Genomic DNA, 24,584 nt, shown 5'->3' with positions numbered 1-24,584 from the left:
GCACCCAAAACCATTAGTTGCATTTTAAAATTTTGTCTGTTGACTTTAAGGGGACAGTACTGCGGTTCTCTTTTCAGTCAGCAGGCGTAGTGGTCACGGCTTGCTGCTCCAGTCCTTTTTTATTCAATGTGTCCGGAACCTTCTGAACGGGGTTCAGCTGGATCAGCCTACTTGTCAATAACCCCCTAGTCCTGCCCATCCCAGGGCTAGCTATAGGGGAATTTGGGGTGTGTACGGGGACATGGGTCCACCAGGTGCCTGCCCAGGGTCCTTGAAAGTGTGAGAGCATGGGATGGCCTACATTTGGCCCAACGCCTGCTCACCTTCCTCTGGGCCACTTCCTATCACACCAAATGGCTCAGTTTACGGCATGGCTGCTGTTCACTTGTAGTCCTTAGCTTCAAACCCCGGAGTCTCAGGACTAATGTAGGTGACCCTCTGATGCCCATCCACGCAGTTCTCACTGCCTCTTGGGCAATGTCTAAAGGGACAGGAGATAGACTCACAGCTGGACTGCTGTGGAAAGGGCTTGTTCTCCTACTGTAGTAGAGCAGTGCCCCTCTAGGAAATTGCTTCTCTCCTCCCTCCTGCCTGGGCTACTGGAGCTCTCTTTCTACTGCTCCTTTCCCCAGAAACATGCTCTGCAGTGCTTGAGAGGCAGAGCTTTCCTGGCCCAGTATTGCTCCAGCCTTTCCCCTGTATCAATTTTAGTGTACAGGAACTACTTGTCCTTAAAATTAAGCATGTGCTTAAGTGTTTTGTTTAATTGGGGACTAAATTTGGGTAGAATATGATCTTGGCCTCATTAATTATTTTCATGTGTATGTATGTATGTATTGACACTTAAATTTTTTTTTCAACTTTGAAGGCAAAAAATATTTTAAAAACTTCTGTCATTATTTGAATGTCCAGTCTGCTGTATGAGGTTTAAAAAAGTTGGTCAGTTACAGAAACAAAAGGTTTTAGCAGTCTGCTGTTAATTTAAATGAAGATCCTTTGGCTTTCACCATTTAGACTTACTTTCTGTATCTAGCACTCAAGTTTTCTGTTGTTTATTCATGAAAACACACTCACAGGGATGATTCGTAACTGTTTTGCAATAGGCTCAGAGATCATTGCTGTAATTGAATAGACATCACATATAGGAATGTAGAAATATTTTAAATATTTTAAAATACCAAGTCCCGAGGGTTTCTAATTTTAGTTTGCAGAAGACCCTTAGCAATGGTCTGCCTCTCTTTTGACAGGCTTGCACATCTTTAACTGCATTCTTTTTCAGAAAATATGCATTTTAATAGTAAATGTTGGCCCTAGTATATGGATTTATAATGTGTTTTAAAATACTTCTAAAGAATAAACTAAAAATACTAGAAACTGAATAATGTACTATCTGTTCAACTGTAAGCCAGAAAACTATGAATCCAAAAGGTAACTTTCACAGAGTAGTATTGGAACGGAAGTAGATACCTTACTTCTGCTCTCTGTTGCTCTTTCTTTTTTATTCAAGCCCACAGCTTTTTTTTGAGAGAGAGAGAGAGAAAGTGGATGTTTAATAACATGTGGGTTTGAGCAGACTTTCAGACAGGCAGCTCTAAGAATTACTGCCACAGAGCCATGGAGCACAAGCCAGTGTCAGGTTCCTGGGTGAATAAAAAGGAAGAAAAATTCAAGTAATTTATATTTTTCCTTTATTTGTCATGTTTATTGTATTACTGGGTTGTTGTTTGTATTCTACTGCTCTTCTTCATGTGCATGGAGCAAAGAGTAACTGACAAATTGCAGGTCTCTGAAGTGATGTGTAGAAATCTTGGCAGAGTCTCTTGCTCACACTTGAATGCAGAATGAAGCAGAGTAACCATAGGTGCTGGAACTACTTTTGTAGAGGGGGTGCTGAAAGCTTTTACCATATATTTGGTTGTTATTACTACTTCAAGCCAGGGGATGCTGCCGCACCCCCAGCATCCCTAGTTCCAGCATCTCTGAGAGTAACCAGGGAGCAGGGAAGAAGAAAGGGGAAGTGAAAAGAAAGCAAAGCAAACCAAAAAACAAGGAAAAATGATAGTGGGAAAACATTAGAGATAAGCTGGTATGGGGTCTGATGGGAAAGAATGGAAGTACAAGTCAAAGAGAGCCAGTACAGGGCCCTGGGACTACTTTCTGTATGCCCACCATCTAGATACATGTGGGTGACGGCTTGGGTGACCAGATGTCCCAGTTTTATAGGGACAGTCCTGATTTTTGGGTCATTTTCTTATATAGGCGCCTATTATCCCCCACCCCCGTCCCGATTTTTCACACTTGTTGTCTGGTCACCCTAGCAACGGCTGCCGTACTGCAAGATAGACTGAGAAAAAATGTTTTAAGAAATTTTATTCGAATTTGACCAAGAAGCATTTGACCGGCCAACGGAAGTATTAGTATTCACAGAAGCACAGTGATTTGGAAGGATGAGGCTTTTGTAATTTGATGAGGGAGTTTATCAGTCTGTGATTGATTGCTTCTGTCTTGCCCAAATGTAATTACTATTTAAAAGCAAATCAATCTCAAACATTGCATTACTTTGATAAAGATTTTTGTAAATTAACACAGTTGTATAATGAAGTTGTGACAGATATGACTATTTCATGCAATATCCATAAAAACCTTAATACAATAAGATGTGTATTATTGTGGGCCAGGATTATTTGTAACCTTTCTAGAGGGAAGGTGTAATGTCAGGCCTCGGAGTTCAAAGGGCTATATTGAAAATGTGCTGGACAAAAGTGGGCTTTTGGTTCAATAAGTGTGACTATCTCGGGGGAGGTTAATGTAAATTCCCCACCTCCATCTATGCAAAAACCCAGCCTTTTGAAATTAAGCCCTGGATGTGGTTCATTGTCTGTTCATGGAGATCAAAGTCCTGAGCTGAACTGCTCAGCCTGAGTTTTGGTTCTGAATTAAAAATGGGGAAAATCCAGTTGCAGGGTTTGAAAGACTACCCACATATCAGAGCCTGAGGATGGAGTTGGGGACGTTTTCTGATACATGTTTGTGCATGTGTGCAGATTGTTGTATTTTTTTAATACAATTTTTCTGTAATACTTTTATTACCTTTAGAATAAATGTGCTCAGAAAGTTTTGTGGGGAAATTTGTAACTGCTGGCAATTACACTGTTCATGGTCTTTGGAAAGAAAGCAAAGCACAGACCCTGGCCTGTTTAGGTAGTCTGCCTTGTTGTGGATATCACAGTTTAGTCAGGGAACTGTACAGCCTGGAAAAACCCTGGTTAGGAAGGAGTGAGGCACAGGTGTCTGCCCAGAGATGTCGAGGAGCTGGAAACCAGTAAGTGGGTTACCTCAAGGGGCCTCCGGCAGAATACATGTGTGGATACCCTAAAACTGTGAGAGAAATATCCTCAAGAACATTTACCCAAAAAGGTAGAAAAAAGTAAAAATATAGGTGAAGATTGGCTGTAAGGGAGCAGTTCCTTTTAAAAATAAAAATACTGTAGCTTGTGCAATTAGCAAGCATAAGATGAATATTTTTCACTTTTCTATAGTGCCTATTTTCAGAGGATCTCAAAACTTTCTGAAAACAATTGAAGTTCAGAATACCATTGTTAAGTGCTTTATTTACAATATTTTATAGATAAGTAAACTGAGGTACATTTTAACACCTTCCCTGGTCAGGATCACAGAGGGAGTCAATGACAGAGCCAAGAATAAAAACAAGCAGCATGACTCATAATTCCTGCTGATTCAAAGTTCTTTCAGTATGAAAATCCCACTTTCAGTGATTGCTGAAGAATGAAACAAATTATAAACCATTTCTACAAGTTGTTTGCCTTTTGTGAGAGCATTTCTACACAGTCTTCATTCCTCCCCCCCCAAAAAATATACAGTCACCATATATTAGTATGTCTTTACAAAATATGGCACTAGATAACCCTCCAAAACTCTTGAGATTATTTTCACAGTGAATTTGAGATTCCTAATTACTGAATTGATAGAAGCTAGGCACAGGTCAGATGTTGAAGCATTTGTACTTGTCTTAAAAGACCCTGTCCACTCTAACTTTTAACCAAGTTTGTTAGTAGTTTACTAACGTGGTTGGGTCTAAATATGATGTGTGTCCTCACACAACATGTTTCAAACCAGAGTAATTTAGCACCATTTCTCCCCACCAGTGGCACATGGTTGCCTTCCTGATTTAATTCACGGTTTGTAGCAGTTTGGACAGGACATTTTACCCTTGTGCTACGACATGTTCGGCCGCTGGGGCATTCCTCTTCATGCTGCTTATTTCCACTCTGGGCTTGCCTACACGTGAAATGCTGCAGCTGTGCTGCTATAATGCTTCAAGTGTACACAATACCTGCGTCAATGGATTCTCATATAGGCATCGGTAATCCATCTCCCCAAAGAAGCTGTATCTAGGTCAACAGAAGAATTCTTCTGTCAGCCTAGCACTGTCTACACCTGAGGTTAATTTGTCTTAATTACATAACTCAGGGAAGTAGATTTTTCACACCCTTGAGCAACAAAGCTAGGCCAGCCTAATGTTTTAGTTCAGACCAGGTCTATGTTCTTGTTCCATGGGCACGCTATCCGTTCTGCTACAGGTGAGCTGCCTAGATTTTCTCGTACAAATGCAGGCAGTACAGTAGGTGTGGAGGTATGGTTCTGATAGCAGAAAAGCTGCAATATGTGTATAAGTGGAGCTGTGTTCCTTGCACCCTGTTAACATGACCCAGCCTCTTTAGGTTACAAAATCACAGCTAAAATTTTAGTGCAGGCAGGGCCTTTTTTTTTTTTTTGTAATTACCTTAATATTTTCTCTGACTCATGTCAACTGTTTTTGTTTGTTTGACCCTGGCTTAAAAAAACTGGCAATAAATGCTGCATCTTAAAAAAAAAAAAAAAAAAAAAAAGGCCATCATTAGTAATATTGATGGCAATTTATCGATGTAAGACTCAGTTAATTGCAATATTATTGAAACAATAAAACATCCTAATGAAGGCAGTTATATTTTGGATGTCACTTAGTTGTTTGTGATAAAGCATTAAATACACGGTTTATCCAAACATATGTATTACTGTGGGTTCCTATCTGAGTCCGTGTCTTGTGCACAAGAACAGCAGGAGCTCCTGTGGTTCTAGAGTTCAGAGGCACTAGGTTCTAGTGACATCCCCCAGAGGCAGTGGATCCCTTACAAGAGTGTGGAACTTGATCTATCCATTGCCTACTCATTGTGGTTAAATTTCCTCTAGCAAATGGGAGAGAATAACCTTTTCTGCCGAATCCATGTTTTTGTTTCTATAGAAAAATGTATTTAGCCCTGAAGGTTGAAAGAAAATCTTCTAAATGTGAACTGGCTGTAAACTAAAGCATTCTGTGCAGACATCAAGCCTGAAACAAGCCTGTGAACTGCCTAATACCCAAATTCTGGCCCCACCACACAGTCCAAAAAGCCAGGCTATGTGCTGGGACATTTCTCTGAGATGAAGTGAGAGGGACTCTATTTCCTCGCCTTCTCTCCCAGCTGCTCTGGTCTGCTGTTATAGCTTCAGACTGAAGCTGCCTCTGCATCACTTATATCCCTGATACATGGAGCACAGGATGATTAGTGGATCTACACTGAATCTGCCAATCCCACCACTAATTCCCAACTGCACTGTGGCACATCACAGTCCCCTCCAGAGCTGCTGGTCTCCTTGTCATATAGGAAGCATATATGACGTGTGCTTTCCACCTTCTGCAGAATAGAAGCAGACTGATGCCTCTCAAGAGCCACTCTCAATGTACAGAGGAGGAGGCAGAATTCATCCATACTAGAAGTATGACTGCCACCATTCATCGCAATGGGATGTTAATTGTAAAATTCTTCGCCTGTCTGTATATTCTGGAATAAGAGTACTTTGTTGGTGCTTAGCTAAAGAAAAAATATGGAGTGGACACTTAGTTCAGAAAAGTGTCCATACGTGTAGTTACTCAAGAATAGCTGTTCCTGAATAACTCCGTGTGTTTACAAGCCCATAGTACTACCCCTCAAACTACCATTCATTGGAATCTTTTGAGGGGCATCTGCCTCCCACTCTTCCCGTACCTTTCCTTCACTTTGAGCATCAGCAGTCCATTCGGAAATCTTCTGGCTAGTGACCTACTGGTTTATTTGTAAAGGTTTGCAAGGGTGAGAGAGCACCCATATACAATTATTAGCTTCCACTGTGATAACCATCAACAATGCTACTTGAGGTGGTGGTGTTGATTTTCTGGATACTTGTGCATTAGGAATAGAGAAATATTTAGTAGATTAGAATAGGATACAGAGATGAGGTAAACAAAAGTACATAACAGCAAGTTTCATATACACGTGTGTGTAGAGTAAATATTACTATTTTATTTTTATTTTATATGTGCTATGTTACGCTGTGCTTTGATGCATGCTCTGTACAGAATAATATATGCCTATGCTACAAAATTATACTTTTGCTTGATATTATAAATCATTTGCTATTCAGGAAAGCCCTGAAACTCCCAGTGTGTGCCTATTTAAATAGAGCAACAAGTGTAGTTAAATATGGAAATAATTCAAATTTTGTTAGTTTTGTTTCATGAATACACAAATGGAAAATTTTAAACTTGACTGATTTCATTCATCTGTGGTAGTAGCTCATCTGAAAAGATATCGATAAATCCAGTCACAAAAATAACCATGAAGGAAGGTGTCTTCATTCCTCGCTGTTGCCAAATGTAGAGGCGGGGGGGACAGTCCTGACAGAAAAACAAATTTGTTGCTCAGTGCTTCATTTGTTCCACTATAATGATTTGTATTTTTAAACAAGCACAAAACGAAGGCTTAATTTTACCATGACTGGAAAGGAGTTGCTATAAATCCAAAAATATTATTTAAATAGCTCAGTTTCTTTATATTTTCTTTGCAGAATTTCATATACACCAGCATAGTGACTTTTGTAATATTTTACAGCATCAACAAGCAAGAATAGTTTTCAGGGAAAAAAACATCTCTCTCAATCTAATCTAATCAGAGAGTCTAGATATGGAAAATACCTATCCAGTCACCAGTCCATTTCCCTGGTAGTACAGGATTTACTGTAACTGACTAGTCTTATTTTCATGGTCTTAAACTGAAAGAGATGAAATCAGTAAATAGTATAAACAAGTGAATTACATTCTGGCAGTTTTAATATTCTAAAGTATCCTTTATAACATAAGGTAGGCTAAAAAATAATTGTTACCTGATGAAGCCTCTGTAATTCGAAAACTAAAAATTTAGAGCCTGCAGACACGCACAAGTCTCTGTACTTGTTTGCATAGAAAACCAATATAATAAAGTAAGTTTGAATAATGAAGTTTGTAGCTTAAGCCATTATTTTTAGGTTTAACTGGCCAAAAAAAATTTAAAGTGTTTCAAAAAATTAATATCTATGGTCCACCCCTCCAACCCAATCAGTTTGTCACAGTTTCAGGGCCACTGTACGGTATTTCCTCTCTGTGGTCCACCAAAGGCATCCAATTTAGGCTTCCCACTCCTACCAGTCACCTCTCTTGCGGAGACCCACATCTCATTCCCTACTGACTGGGGATTTTAAGGCTGAACAACTCCCTGCCTTACTTACTTACTTAGTGATATCCCCAGCAGCCAGACTACCTAAAAAGACCAGTGTCTAGGCTTTTTTTCCTCTCCAAGGGCTATACCCAGTGTATTGCCCACAGTTATAAGTTATCACTCAGCTCCTTCTAAGCAAGCACATTTATTCTTTAGGTAAAAGCATTGCAGAGAAAACATATAACAATAAAAGTTGCTACACGCATGCTAAAAATCTTACCAGAGGTCACCTACATTCCCTGTAAGCTGCATGGCCACGCGGCAGGCTCTCAAGGGCTGCACAGGCAGGTGGAGAAAGGCACCCCCCCAGGCCTGCCAGAACTGCCGGGGAGAGGAGCCCCTCACTTGGCCTGACCCAGCCCAGCCCCACCAGAGTGGCCGGGGACAGGCGCCTCTCGCCCCGCCCCGAGTTGCTGCAGTGAGAGAGGGCTGGGGGGAGTCCTCTCTCCCCACCGCAGCCCCGGGGCAGCCTGCACCCAAAACCCCTCATCCCCAGCCCCACCCCAGAGCCCGCACCGCAACCCTCTGTCCCAGCCCTCAGCCCCCTCCCACACTCCAAACCCCTCAGCCACAGCCCCACCCCAAAGCCTCCAGCCCTGAGCCCCCTCCCGCACTCCGAACCCCTCGGCCCCACCCCCCACCACATGAATTTTGTTATGTGCACCAATATGAGGGTGATGTGTCACCCATCACCTCCATATTGGTGTACATAACAAAATTCTTTCCGCACATGGATGTAAAATATTAGAGCGAACACTGGAGGTCACCCCCAATACCAACGTAGGGCTCTGGTAGGTTAAACCCACAACTGGATTTTCCTTCATGGTTACAAGTTATAGATTCATAGATACTAAGGTCAGAAGGGACCATTATGATCATCTAGTCCGACCTCCTGCATAACGCAAGCCACAGAATCTCGCCCACCCACTCCTGCGAAAAACCTCTCACCTATGTCTGAGCTACTATGTCTGAGCTACTGAAGTCCTCAAATCATGGTTTAAAGTTCACAGTTGTCTTCACTCCAGAACCAGAACAAAGGCTGGGCAGATCAGTTGCTTCTTTATATAGCTCGGGCCTTTTACCTTGGCCTTCTGTAACAAATAATCAACAGGGTATAACCATCTACTCAGGGTATAGCTTTAAAAGGCTGGGTTTTTGCATAACCAGAGTTGTGGACTTTACATTTGCCTCTCCCTAAAAATTCCCCCCAAAATCAACTGAACACTTGTCTCCAAAGTCCACGCTTTTCTGGCACATTTTCAGTATAGTCTTTAGAACTCCTAGTTCTTACATCTGTCACATTTTCCCTTATAGAGATTACATACAATCCTGGCCCACAATAAGACATAAACTTAATACAGTAGTACAGGATATTTCAGGAAATTGCCCTATCTGTCATAGTGTTTTCGCCATCTTGTCATATGGATGTACTCTGTGTGGCCCACATCACATACATTTAATTTATCTTTACAACACCCCAATGAAGCAGGAAAATATTAGGAAAATATCTGTTTTACAGACTGGGAACTGAGGCACAGATAGATTAGTGTGAAATCCGCACCCCATTTAACTCAACAAAAATTTTGCCATTGACTTAAATGGGGACAGAATTTCTTCTGAAGGGTATGTCTGCTCTGCATCTGGGAGCAAGCCTCTAAGCCCAGGTCCACAGACTTGTGCTAGCAGGACTTGCTCTAGCATGCTAAAAATAGCTCTGTAGAGCCCCCTCCTGCAGGCTCCAGCCTGAGCCACAACATCGATGTGGCTATTTAGCATGCTAGCGCAAGCCCTGTTATCACAAGTTTGTGGACCTGGGCTGGGAGGCTCAGTTCCTGATGAACGTTGAGTGACTTGCTCAAGGTCACATAGGAAGTCTAGCAGAACTGGAAACTGAACCTAGATTTTCTGAGTCCCAGTCCCAGTGTCTTAACCACACAATCATATTTTCTCAATGAGCAAAGTTGGGTGACATGGTGGTAAAAACAGCATTACCCAGTTAACATCTGTACTATTATTGTTGCTCATGCTAACAGAGCTAATTGATCGTAATGCAGCAGTGAGATGTTACTCAAAAGAAGCTTAGCAGTAGTAGCTGAGAGAGAGGTCTTGCAGCTAAGAAGATAAAATGTTAACAATGGGAAACATGGGGCTGGTCTTAGGTGTGTTAGCAACACAAGTCACAGAATCAAAATTCAGCTCTTGCTTCCCAGGACAACAGGCGCAGGTTTCAGCATGTTCAGTCCATAGAAATGAGGAACACTCTGGAGGAACTGTCTCCACCCCTTCTCTGCTAGATAGTTTAATGCTCATGATAAGACAAGTGTTGTATGGGACTATCAAAGAGACTTGTTAATTCTGAATAATTTGTAGTGGAATGAAAACTATTTCCATTTTCATTTTAGAACATGTTGAAATGTTTGACTAGATTTGTTAAAATTGTAAGATGTCATTACATTGTTATGATGATATAATTTATTTGTATTGTAATAATAATTCATACAGTGATTATGTGAATTTACCATTTCTTTTTCTGTTTTGTTTTAACATATCTCAGAGGCTGGTACTAGAGGAACTTCAGATACAGTTAAAGGCGTGAAACGGAAAAAGATTGTAACTGAAAACCATCTGAAAAAGATACCAAAATCGCCTTTGAGAAACCCCCCTCAGGCCAAGCATAAACAAAATGTAGAAGAATCTTCATCATCTAAAATTCTTCCTGATGCTTCGGAACACTTACAGGCAAAAAATCAGTTACCTGTACAAAATGGAAAACAATGTGTGAAACAAAATGGGGAAACACATAGTAACAAGGTAACTGATGAAACAGTCACATCTGAGACATCGATGCAGACAAATCTTTCATTGTTACGTAAGTCCTTGGATTTGAATAAATGGACAGCAGAAGACTGTGATACAAGCCAATTAAACTTGCCAGAGAAGAAGCCTCTCTCTAATTCCTTGTCAAGTAAATCAAAGGCTGACAATAATGAATGTATTACTTTTGTTGATTGTAGTACTTCATCCTCAGGTACAAGTACTGCATTTGATGTCTTATTAAAAGCTATGGAGCCTGAACTGAACATCTTAGCACAAGAGTGTCCTCCTTGTGGGATGCAAATAGAAAAAGTGAGACCAAATAAAACTACAAGCGCCTCTTCAAGTCTCACATCCAATACAATGAGTGTCCAAAATCATTTTTCTTTGTCACAGCAAGAGTTTGTAGCTGGATCGCACTACTACCCTTCACATAATGCGCATGCAGTAACATCAGGGAAGAGTGAACAAGCACAGACCCAGTCAATTTCTCATTCACAAGAACAATTTATTGCTAAAACTGGACAGCAAAATCAACAGATTGTTGTGTGTCCAGGTTTCACTAGATCACTGGTACGTCAGCAGGGTCAAGAAAACCCCAAACTCCAACAGATATACAGTATAGCAGTAACCTCTTCTGTAGTACACCCCCCCTCTTCTACTGTTACTCAGGTTTTTCCTCAAAACCAGCTAGTAGCTAGTTCATCTTCATCTTTGTCAATTAATCCATCTCATTCAACACACTTACCTGTAGCTCCCCTGTATAATTCAGCCCAAATAGCATCAGTTGTCCACCATGGCGTAGAACAAATATGTAATCTTCTGAAAGACCAGAAGCCTAAAAAACTAGGAAAATATGTTTGCGAGTATTGTAATAGGGCTTGTGCCAAGCCTAGTGTTCTCCAAAAGCATATCAGATCCCATACAGGAGAGCGGCCGTATCCTTGTGTGACATGTGGATTTTCATTTAAAACCAAAAGTAATCTATACAAGCACAAAAAATCTCATGCACATGCAATCAAACTTGGACTTGTCCTACAGCCGGACTCTGGTGGTTTATTCCTATCCCATGAATCAGATAAAGCACTTAGTATTCATTCAGATGTGGAAGAAAGTTGTGAAAGTGAAGATGAAGGCACTGCTGATGAAAGACAAGATGATCAAGGATCCTTAGAACTGGACCCTGCACAAATAATGAAAATCATTTCAAATTCTGAAACGTTGCGGAAAGGTAGCCCCATTCCACTAAGCAATCCAAACTATATAATAGGTGACTCTTCATTGCATGACACAGAACCACAAGTTAGGGCAGCTTTACCTAAAGTAGTAGTTCATCCTGTGAATGTTTCTCCTTTAAGGGCCGATAGTCCAGAAGTAACAGACTCCACGCCTGAGCTTGCTGCAGCACAGAGACAAGGAGATTTTAAAGTTACAAATATAAAATCAAATGTAACACACATGGTCTCTTTCAAGGAAACCGATGGTAAGCACCACCAGAAAATAGAAATGGGTTCATTAGAAGAACAGCTTGGGTCTGCTGTAGGAACAGTGCATGCACAGTTACAAAGACAACAGGCAACTGATTGTTCACAGGAACAAGGAAAATGTCTTTTGAGCCCTAGGAGTTTAGGTAGCACTGATTCTGGTTATTTTTCACGTTCTGAGAGTGCAGATCAAACAATGAGTTCACCAACTCCTTTTGTCAGGGGATTGCCTATCTCTGAAAAAGACCCAAATAAAAATCTGCCCTCTGTGCCACGAATAAGTGCCACAGTGGCATCTGTTGTACAAACAGTTTGTGCTGAAAAACATTTACTTCTCTCTGGTCAAATGCGACCACCAATGGCAACAAAAACACTTGAGGAACGCATCTCAAAGTTAATATCGGATAACGAAGCTGTAGTGGATGACAAACAGTTGGATAGTGTGAAACCAAGAAGAACATCTCTTTCAAGAAGAGGCAGTATAGACTCACCAAAATCATACATATTTAAAGACTCCTTCCAGTTTGATTTAAAACCGATGGGAAGAAGAACTAGTTCAAGCTCTGACATACCAAAGTCTCCTTTCACACCAACTGAGAAATCAAAGCAAGTTTTTCTTCTGTCTGTACCATCCCTTGACTGTTTACCTATAACCAGAAGTAATTCTATGCCTACTACCAGCTATTCAGCTGTACCTGCAAATTTAATACCACCTCCTCATCCAATTAGAGGAAGTCAATCGTTTGATGATAAAATTGGCTCTTCGTATGATGATGTCTTTGTATCAGGACCTGTCACTCCACTGCACCAAGGGGGGCATACTCGCACTCTTGTTAGACAGACAGCAATAGAAGACTCCTCAACTAATGAAAGCCACTCTCTCGGCCCAGCACGATCTGTAGAAGAGAGTTATCATGGATGCAATTTGTCTAGTGAACTCTCATTACCAAGGAGCAAGTCACTTGCACAAGTATCAAATTTGGAAAAAGTAAAGAAGTCACATCCAGGGCGAGGGACAATGTTTGAGTGTGAAACTTGTAGAAACAGATATAGAAAACTGGAGAATTTTGAAAACCACAAAAAGTTTTATTGTTCAGAGTTGCATGGACCAAAAACCAAGGCAGCTATCCGAGAGCCTGAACATAAGATCGTCCCCAGCACTACACAACCTCAAATTCTGCACTACAGAGTTGCCAGTTCAACTGGTGTCTGGGAGCAGACACCGCAGATACGAAAAAGAAGGAAAATGAAAAGTGTTGGCGATGACGACGAGCCACAGCAAAATGATACTGGGATACCATCAAAGAGTACAGAGGGTCAAAGTAAGCCAGGAGAGTTTCCCAGTATATCTAAACCTAATGCAACAATAGTAGGTTCACAACAGCATGGTAGCATTCTGCTTCAAAGGTCTCAAGTTCAGCTTGTGGCTCGAGGCACAGAACAAACCACTGAGCCAAAGATCTCTCCACTTATGAAAAAGCAGACAAGTTCAGTTGCACAAGAAAAGGTAGAGTTGAAAAGACAAGGAACTGGCATTTCAGTAATACAGCACACTAATTCATTGAGCAGACCCAGTTCATTTGAGAAATCAGAATCTTTTGAAAGAGTTTCACCAGTTTCTTTTCAAGAGGTTAATAAGGCTGAGAAGCACCATTCTTTGAACACAGTTGTAATTCAAGAGGAAAGGCATTCTCATCTGAATACTTCTCAGCATCATCAGTCAGTGTCAGCAGAAGCACCCAGAGTAGAACTTCAGGAAAGTCAAATAGTCTCTAATGAAAGAAATGCAGTAATGCATCCATTGAAACTAGTTCGCCAACATAACATCCAGGTTCCTGAAATACTGGTCACGGAAGAACCAGACAGGGACCAGGAAAACCAATTCAGTGATCAGGAAAAAACAGAGAAGTTTAACTGGCCTCAGCGTAGTGAAACTCTGTCAAAATTGCCAACAGAAAAACTGCCACCGAAGAAGAAAAGGATCCGGTTGGCTGAAATTGAGCATTCTTCAGCTGAATCAAGCTTTGACTCCACACTTTCTAGAAGTTTAAGTCAGGAGAGTAGTTTATCTCATGCCTCTAGTTTCTCAGCTTCATTTGATAAAGAAGACATTTCTAAAACTGAGTGTGCTTCCAAAATAGATCTTAATAAAGCATCAGAATTCCTTACGATTCCAGCTGGCTCAAATACACTTGGTGTGCCTGGTCCTCCTTGCAGGGAAATGAGACGTGCTGCATCAGAACAAATTAACTGCACACAACCATCCATGGAGGTTGTAGATTACAGAAGTAAATCTTTTGATTGTGGAAATATGTCTTCATCAAAACCTACGCCACTTGTAGAGATATCCTCTCCAAAGTTGTCTTCTGGCTGTGGAGTTACTGGACATGTGCCTCTGTTAGAAAGGAGGAGGGGGCCACTTGTAAGACAAATATCTTTAAATATTGCTCCAGAAAACCATCTGCCTCAAGTTAAATCTTCATCTTCATTTCAAATAGCTCATGCAACGGACATGTCTACAGTACCATTTCACAGGCTGAAGACCTCTAGTAGAACTTCAGTGGAGTTTCCTTCAAGTTCTCAGCACTCACAGCCTTACTCTAAGCCATTACATGAGTCTCAATCAATAACGCAGAACTGTAACCCTCTTAGCCTCCCTTCTGTTCAGCAGCCTTTAGGTCCTGTTTTGCATAATCAGGGACAGCAGCCCTTAACACAGCATTCACAGACTTCTCTTAAAGTACTGGCCCCAGGAGAACAAGCAGACACAAACACCTTTTCTTGTCAGTCTGTTGAAAAGGAGTATTACTTTGCTCCCAAGTATCAGCTTCAAGTTAAAGCTTTGCATGTAAGTACGTCGTATTCTTCTAAACCAATAACAACTGCTTTCCCAATCCACACTCTTCCAAGTCAAATTAGTGTGGATCAGAGTGGGACTTCATTATCTGTACCTACTAAATTAGCTGACAGTATGTCTAATCTGTATTCAATGCCTCCCCAAAAACATATACCACCTGAAAACTCCAGTGGTAAAATATATCAAATCCCACCTTTTGTGGTGCCTGTTCGTGTTCATAGTAATGTTCCATCTTATGGATTTGCTACTGTTACACCTCTTCCCCAAATTTTAGTGACGCAGGATCAGGTAAATCAGTCTGTCTGTAAAACAAATGTTGTGACAGTGCCAATTCTTGAAGGGAAAACTCCGCTGCCAAAATTACACAGAGATCATCAGAGGGTTTTGCCAAATCCACAGTCAGCATCTATATTTGATCATTCATTTTCTGAGACTGGAAGCAGAAATTCACCTTTGTCAAGTTCCTTGAATATTATTCAGAAATTGCCAGTTAGTGGACTCTTCCCCCAACAAGAAGCTACAGCATCAAGTAAACGCATGCTTTCACCAGCCAATAGTTTAGATATTGCCATGGAAAAACACCAAAAGCGTGTTAAAGATGAAAGTGGAGCAGCTTGCACAACAGATGCTAGATCAATGTATCCATTGAACATTCGAGCCAATGACCCTAATAGGCAAAAGAAACCAGTATTGGTGCGACAGATTTGCACCACAGAGCCTCTTGAAGGTCTCTTATTAGAGCCCGAAGTTATTCCACAATATGAAAAAAGCAGCAAAGATAGCCATTCACCAGATGTGCTGTTGGCTGACCAACATTCATCTGAAAGTGTTAAAACTGGAGTTTCTGAAACCATAAAGGAGTCACCAGAATTTGAAAATCTTACATCTTCTGCACCTCCAAGTTTTGAAGTTAAAAAGCCATCTGAACCTTCTGCAGTGAATAATCAGACTTCTCTTCTGAAGGCTTTAAGTAACAGTCAAGAAAGGTGGTCCCCACGGATTAATAATGAGGACACAAATTTTAATACCCAAGGCCAAGCAAACTCGGGAACTACTCTGTCTGTGGCAAATGCAGGGGATACACAACGGTTGTCATTTCCAAGCCTAAAGACCTCAACAAATTTTACATGGTGTTATCTGTTAAAAAGAAAGCCATTACATCTGCTACAAAATGACCAAAAAACTTCAGCATATTCTACTTGGACTATTAGTCTCAACAATCCCAATCCACTTGGTTTGTCAACAAAGGTTGCTCTTTCCCTCCTAAATTCAAAACAAAAAGCTGAAAAACCACTATACACTCAAGCAATAACAACTCATGCCAGATCCGACGTATTGGTTTACTCAAGCAAGTGGAGGAACAGCTTAACCAAGGTACTTAAAGTACGTTTTATGTATTTTAATTTTAAGGATCAAATTTGTGTATAGAGTACTTGCTTTAAAAAAGCATACTGCATTTACATTTTTCATAATGTATTGTGCCTTGATTTTTTTCTACCTTTAATTATATGCATAATGTGCTTATGTGTTACAGTTGTGCTGGGATGCACTACTATAAAGATATTATGTTTTTCAATTAAGAAACTTGTTCTTAGGGGTTTGTCGCTTTTCATAAAAAAAATCCTTCATGGATTAAAATTGGACAGGTCTTTGGACAGAAATCCATTTGGCTAGTTTTAAATTGCGACAAGAGTGTACCAAAAATAGCTTCCATTTATATAGTTTAACACTGTCTATTTAAAAGCAGTTTTGTTTGTAAATGAAGATTTTGCAGGTATTTGACCCTATAAAGTGAGTATTTTTGTCTGATGTAAAATAACAGCTCAATCTGAGAGCACTATCCATGGGTGTTCTACAAACACATTTGATATCATTGCTAGTTGAAACAAGGTGAGTGGGAGGCCAATGTTCCCTCTAATTTTTTATATCCATGTGCGGAATGAATTTATTATATGCATCAATATGGACGTGATGTGCGGCGGGGGTGGGGCCAAGGGGTTTGGAGTGGGAGAGGGGGCTCAGGGCTGGGGCAGAGGGTTGGTGTGTGGGGGAGGGGGGAGGGCTCCGGGGTGGGGCCAGAGATGAGGAGTTTGGGGTGCAGGCTGCCCTGGGGCTGGGGCCAGAGGACTCCCCCCAGCCCTTGCCCCACCGGCAGCAGCAGCGAGCTCCGGGGCTGGAGGAAAGGCCCACGGCAGCCCTGCAAGCCCCAACTTGCTCCCCTCCCCAGTCCCCACCCACCTCCTACCTTTCTCCTCTCCAGGCCCCTGTGGTGCATGGCCCTTTATAGCCTACTGCGCAGCCGCACAGCTTAGAGGGAACTTAGGTGGGAGGGAGGGAGAGAGCATGTAGTATTCCCACCCCCAATCCCCCAGTTTGATAGTTTGGATGAAATAATTGCCAAGATAATGTCATTTAAAATGTGGTTACTGCTTTCTTAAGAATTTTCACTACCTGTTCCATATTATTGATCGATATTGTTCCAAAGAACCCATTAAATCTATGGAGGTAAGAACATGTTCAAAATAATATAGGTAATCCACATACATATGAATAACACCATTGACATGGAATCAGCGGTAAAAGAGCATCAGACTCCTTTAGTGGCTCATATGTTCTCAACAGAAAGCCCTATGCTATTCAGCGCATTTGACAGCCTCCAACTGAAGAGAGGCTTCTGACTGGAATAATAGATTAAGATTGAAAAGTCCAAATTGTTGAAGACTCTTGCACAATACCTACCTGAACAATACCTACTTATAGATAATGTTACAGCATTTCATTTGCGTGAGCACCGCAATAAGGTAAAAATGTTGAAGTCTGAGAATGATATATGACTATACAATATGGTGTCTTCAGCTAAAAAGTGTTGAATCCTTGCTTTGAAATATATGCATTTTGAATGCTGCCAGGTATTATGGGCCGTTACAGGATTTCTGTTTCAATCCAAAGTATACAGTACAAATTACTTAATTGGACTTCAATACACTTTTCAAATGATTGTCTTGAATGTGCTTGAATATCTAGGCAAAATTCAGTGAGTTAGAGGCAGTATAACTGGCTACAATATAGATGTTTATAAAATATCACTGCAGTGCATAGTGATATCTCATATCACATATTTTATATCTATAAAGTTTATTCTCAAATCCATTTGCGTGTCCTGAAAATTTTTTTTTTCCATGAGTGTTTCACTGCAGTTGGTGCTTCCCATACATGATCAGAATCTTTATCAGAGTATAATATGCTGTGCACATTTTGGGTGAATTTGAGTAACTTTTACTTCTGCACTAAAACGTTAACGGAAACTAGACAACTGGAAATGCATGATGGTCACCACATGCAATCCATTAATTACCGTGTTTTTGTTGTTAAAAACCCACACAACACACACAAGACTATGCAAGTTGGTTCGTATATTGGGCCCCTCCTATGCACTCCCTCTTGCCCAGGGGTGGCTCTGCAATGCCCTGCTAACAATTTCTCACTCAAAGGGCTTCTTAAACAAATGGCACCGGGGCTTTTCTTGTCCATTCACCACATTTTCTCGAGGGTCCAGGTTTATTCACATGCATAAAGTTTCCAAAATCAAGCTGAAAGTCCCAAAACACAGTCCATCAGGTTTACCCTCTTGTCGGGTTACGCCCAAGCTTTTCCTGCCCCTCATCCCAGGTCTGTCTTCTGGAGCTTGCTCACTCCCAGAAGTCTCCAGTTCACTCCCAGGGCTTCCTGCCTGGGGCTTTTCCTCCTTTGGCAGGCCATTCCCAGCCCTACTTCACTGGAGCCTCAAGTTTCTGGCTCTGGCTACTAGACCCCGTGGTATCAGGGTTTTTTCCCATAGAAACCTTTCTCACTTCCTGCAGTTTCCTAGGCTTCCCCCTTCACTAAAGCCACTTGCTGCCCTTTACAGGGAATTACCTGATCCAAGCCAGGTGTGCCTCTTTAGTAATAAGGGTTGACTAGCCCTAGGTCTTCCAGCCCTTAAGAGGCAAGCCACCCTGTTACAGTACTGTTCTAGAAGGCCTGTAACCAAATGCACATCTTGGCTGGCATAGTCTATCTTGTCCTTGACCAGTCAGGTAAGCCTCCAGAATGTCAGTGCCAAGGACACCAGCATTAGAAGCAGCAATGTAATTGCCTGCCTGCCTCAGAGAGATACAAGGACAGCGAGCTATTGATAAATGTTCATTATCAGAGTATAAAATTACTTTTTTTCAAACTAAACTAAAACAAATTAAAATTTATTTTTTCATTGTGTGGGGGGTAACAGTCACCCTTTTGTCTGACAAAAGGATTTCAGTTGGTTTTTGCTTTAAGAATATTTCCACTCCCTTCTTCTACCCCCCTGCTTCAAAAAGTTAACAGGTGTGATCATTAAAAATTAACTACTCTCTAAGCTGCAAGGTGATAACATTTTTAATGCCTTGGTGTACTATAAAGATGTGGAAGAAAGGAGACTTTTTTTGCAATGGCTATGTATTTCAGTGTTTTTAAAACTAACGAACAGAGCTGTATGCTAATTTGCACTGAATTTGATGTTCTTTAGTAACTGATGCACCTTTTTTGCGAATAGATTAAGAAGACTCTGTACCCTAAGAATGTTTCCCTATTGATGCTACACCAATAAGATATTATAAATTGGCAGCAAGGGTCAGTGTTTATCTAGTCTGCCTGAATTTGTTGTCCCAGACACTGAAAGGTTAATTACTAAGAAAATGTAGAAATGTGCACATTGAGCTGTATCATCATCTGATAAAGAAAACTGTGCACTGTACAGTACAGTTTGAGATTCCTCTTTATATTTTCCTAACCATTTTGCCTGATGCCAGTTCTGTGCAGGTTTTTTTCTTTTTTGGGTACAGCTGTAAGGCTTCAACATTAGCCCCAGAGATCAGTTTGTCTAGAATCATGCAAAGAATGTCTAGAACATACAAAATTATTATTTGGGGGCTTAAAAATGATTATTTTGGGTTAGTCTTCAGTGTACTGGCAGCACAACATTCTTTGTGCTGCGGCTGTGTAAGGATTTGAATCTGGGTCAACAGGACCTGCATCTGCTGTGGAGGAAACACACCACCATCTGAGGGAAAGAAGTGTTGCTGTTCAGTGGCAAAGACTATAGTTGAGCAGCTCCAAAGGGATCTGTCAAGTACTTCTGTGCTGAAGAGAAGGTTAAGATGCAAAATATTCATCTTAACTGTGAGAGATAATAATTCATTATCTCTCACAGTTAATTCATCTTAACTGTGAGAGATAATACCATAAGGTTAGGAAAAAAAAAACTTCAGAATTGCAAAAGGAGCTGTAAGGATATTCTATTAAACCCCTATAGGCAGGAAAGTATTAGGGTGAAATCCTGGCCCTGGAAGTTTTACCATTAATTTCACTGGGGTGAAGACTTAACCCTTTGTGTTAACAAAAAATGTGCATTTCAATACTGCTGTTTCTGTATCCATATTGCCACTGAATTGTATTATGTATTGCAAATGTTTCAGAGTAGCAGCCGTGTTAGTCTGTATCCGCAAAAAGAAAAGGAGTACTTGTGGCGCCTTAGAGACTAACTAATTAATTAGCGCATAAGCTTTCGTGAGCTACAGCTCACTTCATCAGATGCATACAGTGGAAAATATAGTGGGGAGATTTTATATACACAGAGAACATGAAACAATGGGTATTACCATACACACTGTAACGAGAGTGATCAGGAAAGGTGAGTTATTACTAGCAGGAGAGTGGGTCAGTGTTTCTCTTTTTCTTGTTTGTACTCATCTATTTCAAGATGTCACCTTCATATAGTAGATGAGATGTATTTAAATGTTACTAAAATAAAACAAAAAAAAATTAAGGGATACTGTCAGGACAGGTAGGATTAAATTGGCCTTTTTTCCAGTTATGTGCATTTAGCCATTTTCTTTGGGAAAGCCAAGTTTTGCATGGGCTTTTCACAATACTTTAGTTTTTGGTTTTTTTAAAAGAACAGTTTAACAGTTCTGAGCAGCCTCTGCAAAAAGGTACCCATGTGCATGATGATGAAGAAAAGAAAATTCTGTCGGAAAATAATTTCAGTTTAGAGTATAAATACTGAGTAACAAGATTCTGAAAAATATTTTGACAAGTGTCCTTTTAAACAGAGGCTGCTGTCATATGTGGCCATTACTTACATTTACACTTATTCTGCTGCCAAAGAAGCAAAGTTGCTAATTTTTCTTCAAGTTTATATGCTGATTTTTTTAAAAAGTATATTATTATGGTGAAGCTGGAGAGAAATTCATCTCCATTTCTCCAGCTTCTGACTCTCATCAAATTGAGTGACTAGCACTTGTACTTAAGAGTTATAAAAGAAGAAAGTGCTGAAAGAAATCATCACGTGAAGATTAATGTATACCTCAGATTGTGCGAAGGTTAGGATGAAAAATAGAAATTAAGGATAGAAAAGACCTAATGTGTCTAGCATATACCTTACTAATGCAGGATTTTTTCCTATAGTATATTCTCAGCTGTTTCCTCCAGTCCAGTTCAGGTTTAACTGACTCAAGCAGTAGGGTTTGAACTGTTTTTCTGGATGCTCAGAATGCTATTACGATATTATCACCTTTCCGAGCTAATCCCAATCCTTAAAAAGGTATTTCTATTGACATTAGATGTCAAAAGAAGAATGAAGATATGCTGAAGTAAATGCAGGCAGTAAGGAATCCAGGGCCCTTTTTTTTTCTTTACCATTAACTGGACCAGAGGAAATAGTGTGGGCATGGACCATTGATTAAAGTACACCCCAAAGATGTGTGTAATAGATGTGGGGCTATTGCTCCTAAAATAAATAAATACAGTATGTTCAAATAAATTAAAGGCCCAGTGAGCTAATGCAGCCTCTTGGACAGGAGAGGTAGCTACTTGGTCCAAACTCCATTTTCTTCCCTAGACATTACAAGCTCAATCACCTGATATTATTTGTGGTGTCTCAGTAGCTCCCTTAAGACTAGATATTACCTAATTTTGTGTACTATTCTTTTAAAATTTGATTCCCTCTCTGAGGTGATTCTTGGTACAGTTCACTGTGAGGATTTTTTGCCATCAGTAGGCTGAAGAATGGAAAATACCTACTAATCAGATCATTTCCTTTCTTGGATTATGTTTGACAACAATCCAACTCACCATTGGAAAGAAGTTAAATCGGAGCAGTCTTATATTAAACTAGCAAACGATCTCGAAATATTAAAAAACATTTTCCCTAAATGGCTCTGTGCCAACGGGGAAAAATGATTATTATAGAATGAAAGTTATAGCTCTTGAAGACTTTGGTTCTGGGTGTAGTTTTCCATGAGACAGTTGTACGTGCCAGCAGTAGCTGTTAAATCCTGGTCTCTGTGCTGCATTAATCACTGTCACTCCAGTTTTATACCACTAACTGAAGTTGGTGGATTTAGTGTGGCAGAAAACTGGAATAATGCAGAGGTGAATCAGGCCCTTTGCCTCCAGTCATAAGAACAGGGGAAAAGCCACTGAGAGGGTTGTCAGGCATTAGTAATTGAAGAAAGGAAACTTTCACTGTCCAGTATAATTTTTCTTATCAGTTGACCACAAGCTGGGGTCCTTTCGGTTAGGAGTGGGGCACATTAATGGATTGTATTGCCTGTCCCTGCACTGTACCTCTCAAACAGATAAAGAGAGGACCTGAGTCTTCATGAGGGTCAATTTGGTACTTTTCACAAACACGATTTACAAAAAATAAATAAAAATGCAGATTTTCCAGATTACTCAGTGATTCCTGCAATGCTCTCTGACAGAAATTCAAATAATATTTCTATTCGTGCATTTCTGTAATAGCAGAAGTTTTGCTACAGCTCACTGGGGTTACCTTGTATGTTATGAACACTAAAACCAGTGCTAAATTAGCATAAACCAGTTCATTAAAATATGTGACTGTGGGAAGTGGGATGGTAGTTTTGAACACATGGATTTGAATATCCTGTCTCATTGCCATTATGTATAGGTCATATATTTATAAAAGTTAGATTCACCTTGGTGCAGATGGCCCAAGAGCTTGTAAGCTACATAGACCAATTACCTCTGGATTCTCTTCCCCTTTTCCTTTTTATACCATTACAAATTAATTGTGCAAAAAAAAAAGTTAATTCATTAAGATTGAAAGATCAAGCACTTAAAGTCAGCAAATTCCAAGTGCTGGGAATGATCACACACTGCTGGCCACATTGCACATAAATTGCATTTTCTATTCCCCTTTCCCTTGTTAAACATAAATGTTAGTCTATTACTTTTTATAGTGTAAGCTATAATGTATGCCATGAAATATACAGGAAGTTCAGTATGGTTGAGTGAAGTTTGCACAGCCACTTGAACTTCTGGTATCTCCTGTCCAGAGTGTTAGATACCTTTATCCTTCATGTTGTATTAACAATATTTTTGCACGAGGGTGAAATTTATGTTCCATTGTATAAAGCCAAAATTATCAGGCTTGATGTGGAAGAAGTATTTAGAGTCTGGAGAAACGAAAGACCAGTACCAGTCAGGGCACAGAGATGTATCAACTTTACATGCTGGATTAGCAGCTGCAGCATCCTGCACTTGTGCAGACTGTTAGGGTCATTGGATATGTCAAATTATGAATATACTAGTTTCTCCTTTGACCCATCCCCAATGCTGCAGTTCTCTGCACCATACTTCTACATAAGCAAAAGCATGGCTCAAGTAGCACAGAGGAACTTGTACAATCCCTTCATACCAGGATGACTGTCACCCTTTAAGAAATGTAGTTTACAGTGTTTTAATACGCAATCAATGTAAATAAATCGCTGAGGTATTGCCTTTCCTGTGAATCCTAAAACCTCCAGCATTCACTTTTATATCCAGTAAAAAGCATTTAAAATAATGAGTCTAATATTTTTCTCCTACCATTTTATTGGCTTATTAGTATTAGAAAATGTGCTAGTTATGCCAGCTATGTGGGTAGAACAATTTATAAATATGGCTGTAATAACTGTCAGCTAATTAGATCATTGCCTCATTTTATAAATACCCTAGACTTGGAAGGATTAGATTTCAATTGGTAAATGTTGTAGAATTCAGCCTTCACAGAAAAAATGATAGAAAATAGTCTCCTTTAATAATCAAGGGAAAACTAAAAAATTATTTTGCTTTGTTAGATGACTGGTACACTCTCTTAATTTTCTCTGGCAATAAGAAACAAATATGGAATACTGTTATCAAGGGGTTTTGGAATCTCTGCTTTGAAAGTTACTAAATTGTGAATGGACCACTCTTACAGTGAAAATCTGAACATAAGAATGGCTATACTGTGTCAGACCAAAAGTCCATCCAGCCCAGTATCCTGTCTACCAACAGTGGCCAATGCCAGGTGCCCCAGAGGGAGTGAACTTAAAAGGTAATGACCTAGTGATCTCTCTCCTGCCATCCATCTCCACCCTCTGACAAACAGAGGCTAGGGACACCATTCCTTACCCGGCCTGGCTAATAACCATGGATGGACTTAACCTCCATGAATTTATCCAGTTCTCTTTTAAAACCTGTTATAGTCCTAGCCTTCATAACCTCCTCAGGCAAGGAGTTCCACAGGTTGACTGTGCGCTGAGTGAAGAAGAACTTCCTTTTATTTGTTTTAAACCTGCTACCCATTAATTTCATTTGGTGGCCCCTAGTTTTTATATTATGGGAACAAGTAAATAACTTTTCCTTATTCACTTTCTCCACACCACCCACGACTTTATATACCTCTATCATATCCCCCCTTAGTCTCCTCTTTTCCAAGCTGAAAAGTCCTAACCTCTTTAATCGTTCCTCATATGG

At 40.2% G+C, this 24,584-nt stretch overlaps 1 protein-coding gene across 20 annotated transcripts in view; it reads left to right on the top strand.

Moving 5' to 3' along the window:
- The window catches only part of HIVEP1 (HIVEP zinc finger 1), a 187,235-nt gene that overhangs the window by 124,246 nt on the left and 38,405 nt on the right, over window positions 1-24,584 (top strand). For 19 of the 20 annotated variants that reach the window (XM_078851621.1, XM_078851610.1, XM_078851617.1 and 16 more), the window contains one exon: window positions 10,165-16,148. In XM_078851621.1, coding sequence (XP_078707747.1) covers window positions 10,165-16,148 — 5,984 coding nt within the window. The remainder of the gene's footprint in view (window positions 1-10,164; window positions 16,149-24,584) is intronic. The other variant, XM_078851616.1, reaches the window with a different exon arrangement.

The sequence above is a fragment of the Lepidochelys kempii genome, chromosome 2 (genome assembly GCF_965140285.1).
Source record: "Lepidochelys kempii isolate rLepKem1 chromosome 2, rLepKem1.hap1, whole genome shotgun sequence".
NCBI classification, from domain to species: domain Eukaryota; kingdom Metazoa; phylum Chordata; order Testudines; family Cheloniidae; genus Lepidochelys; species Lepidochelys kempii.
This window is presented reverse-complemented; position numbering and strand designations above follow the sequence as displayed.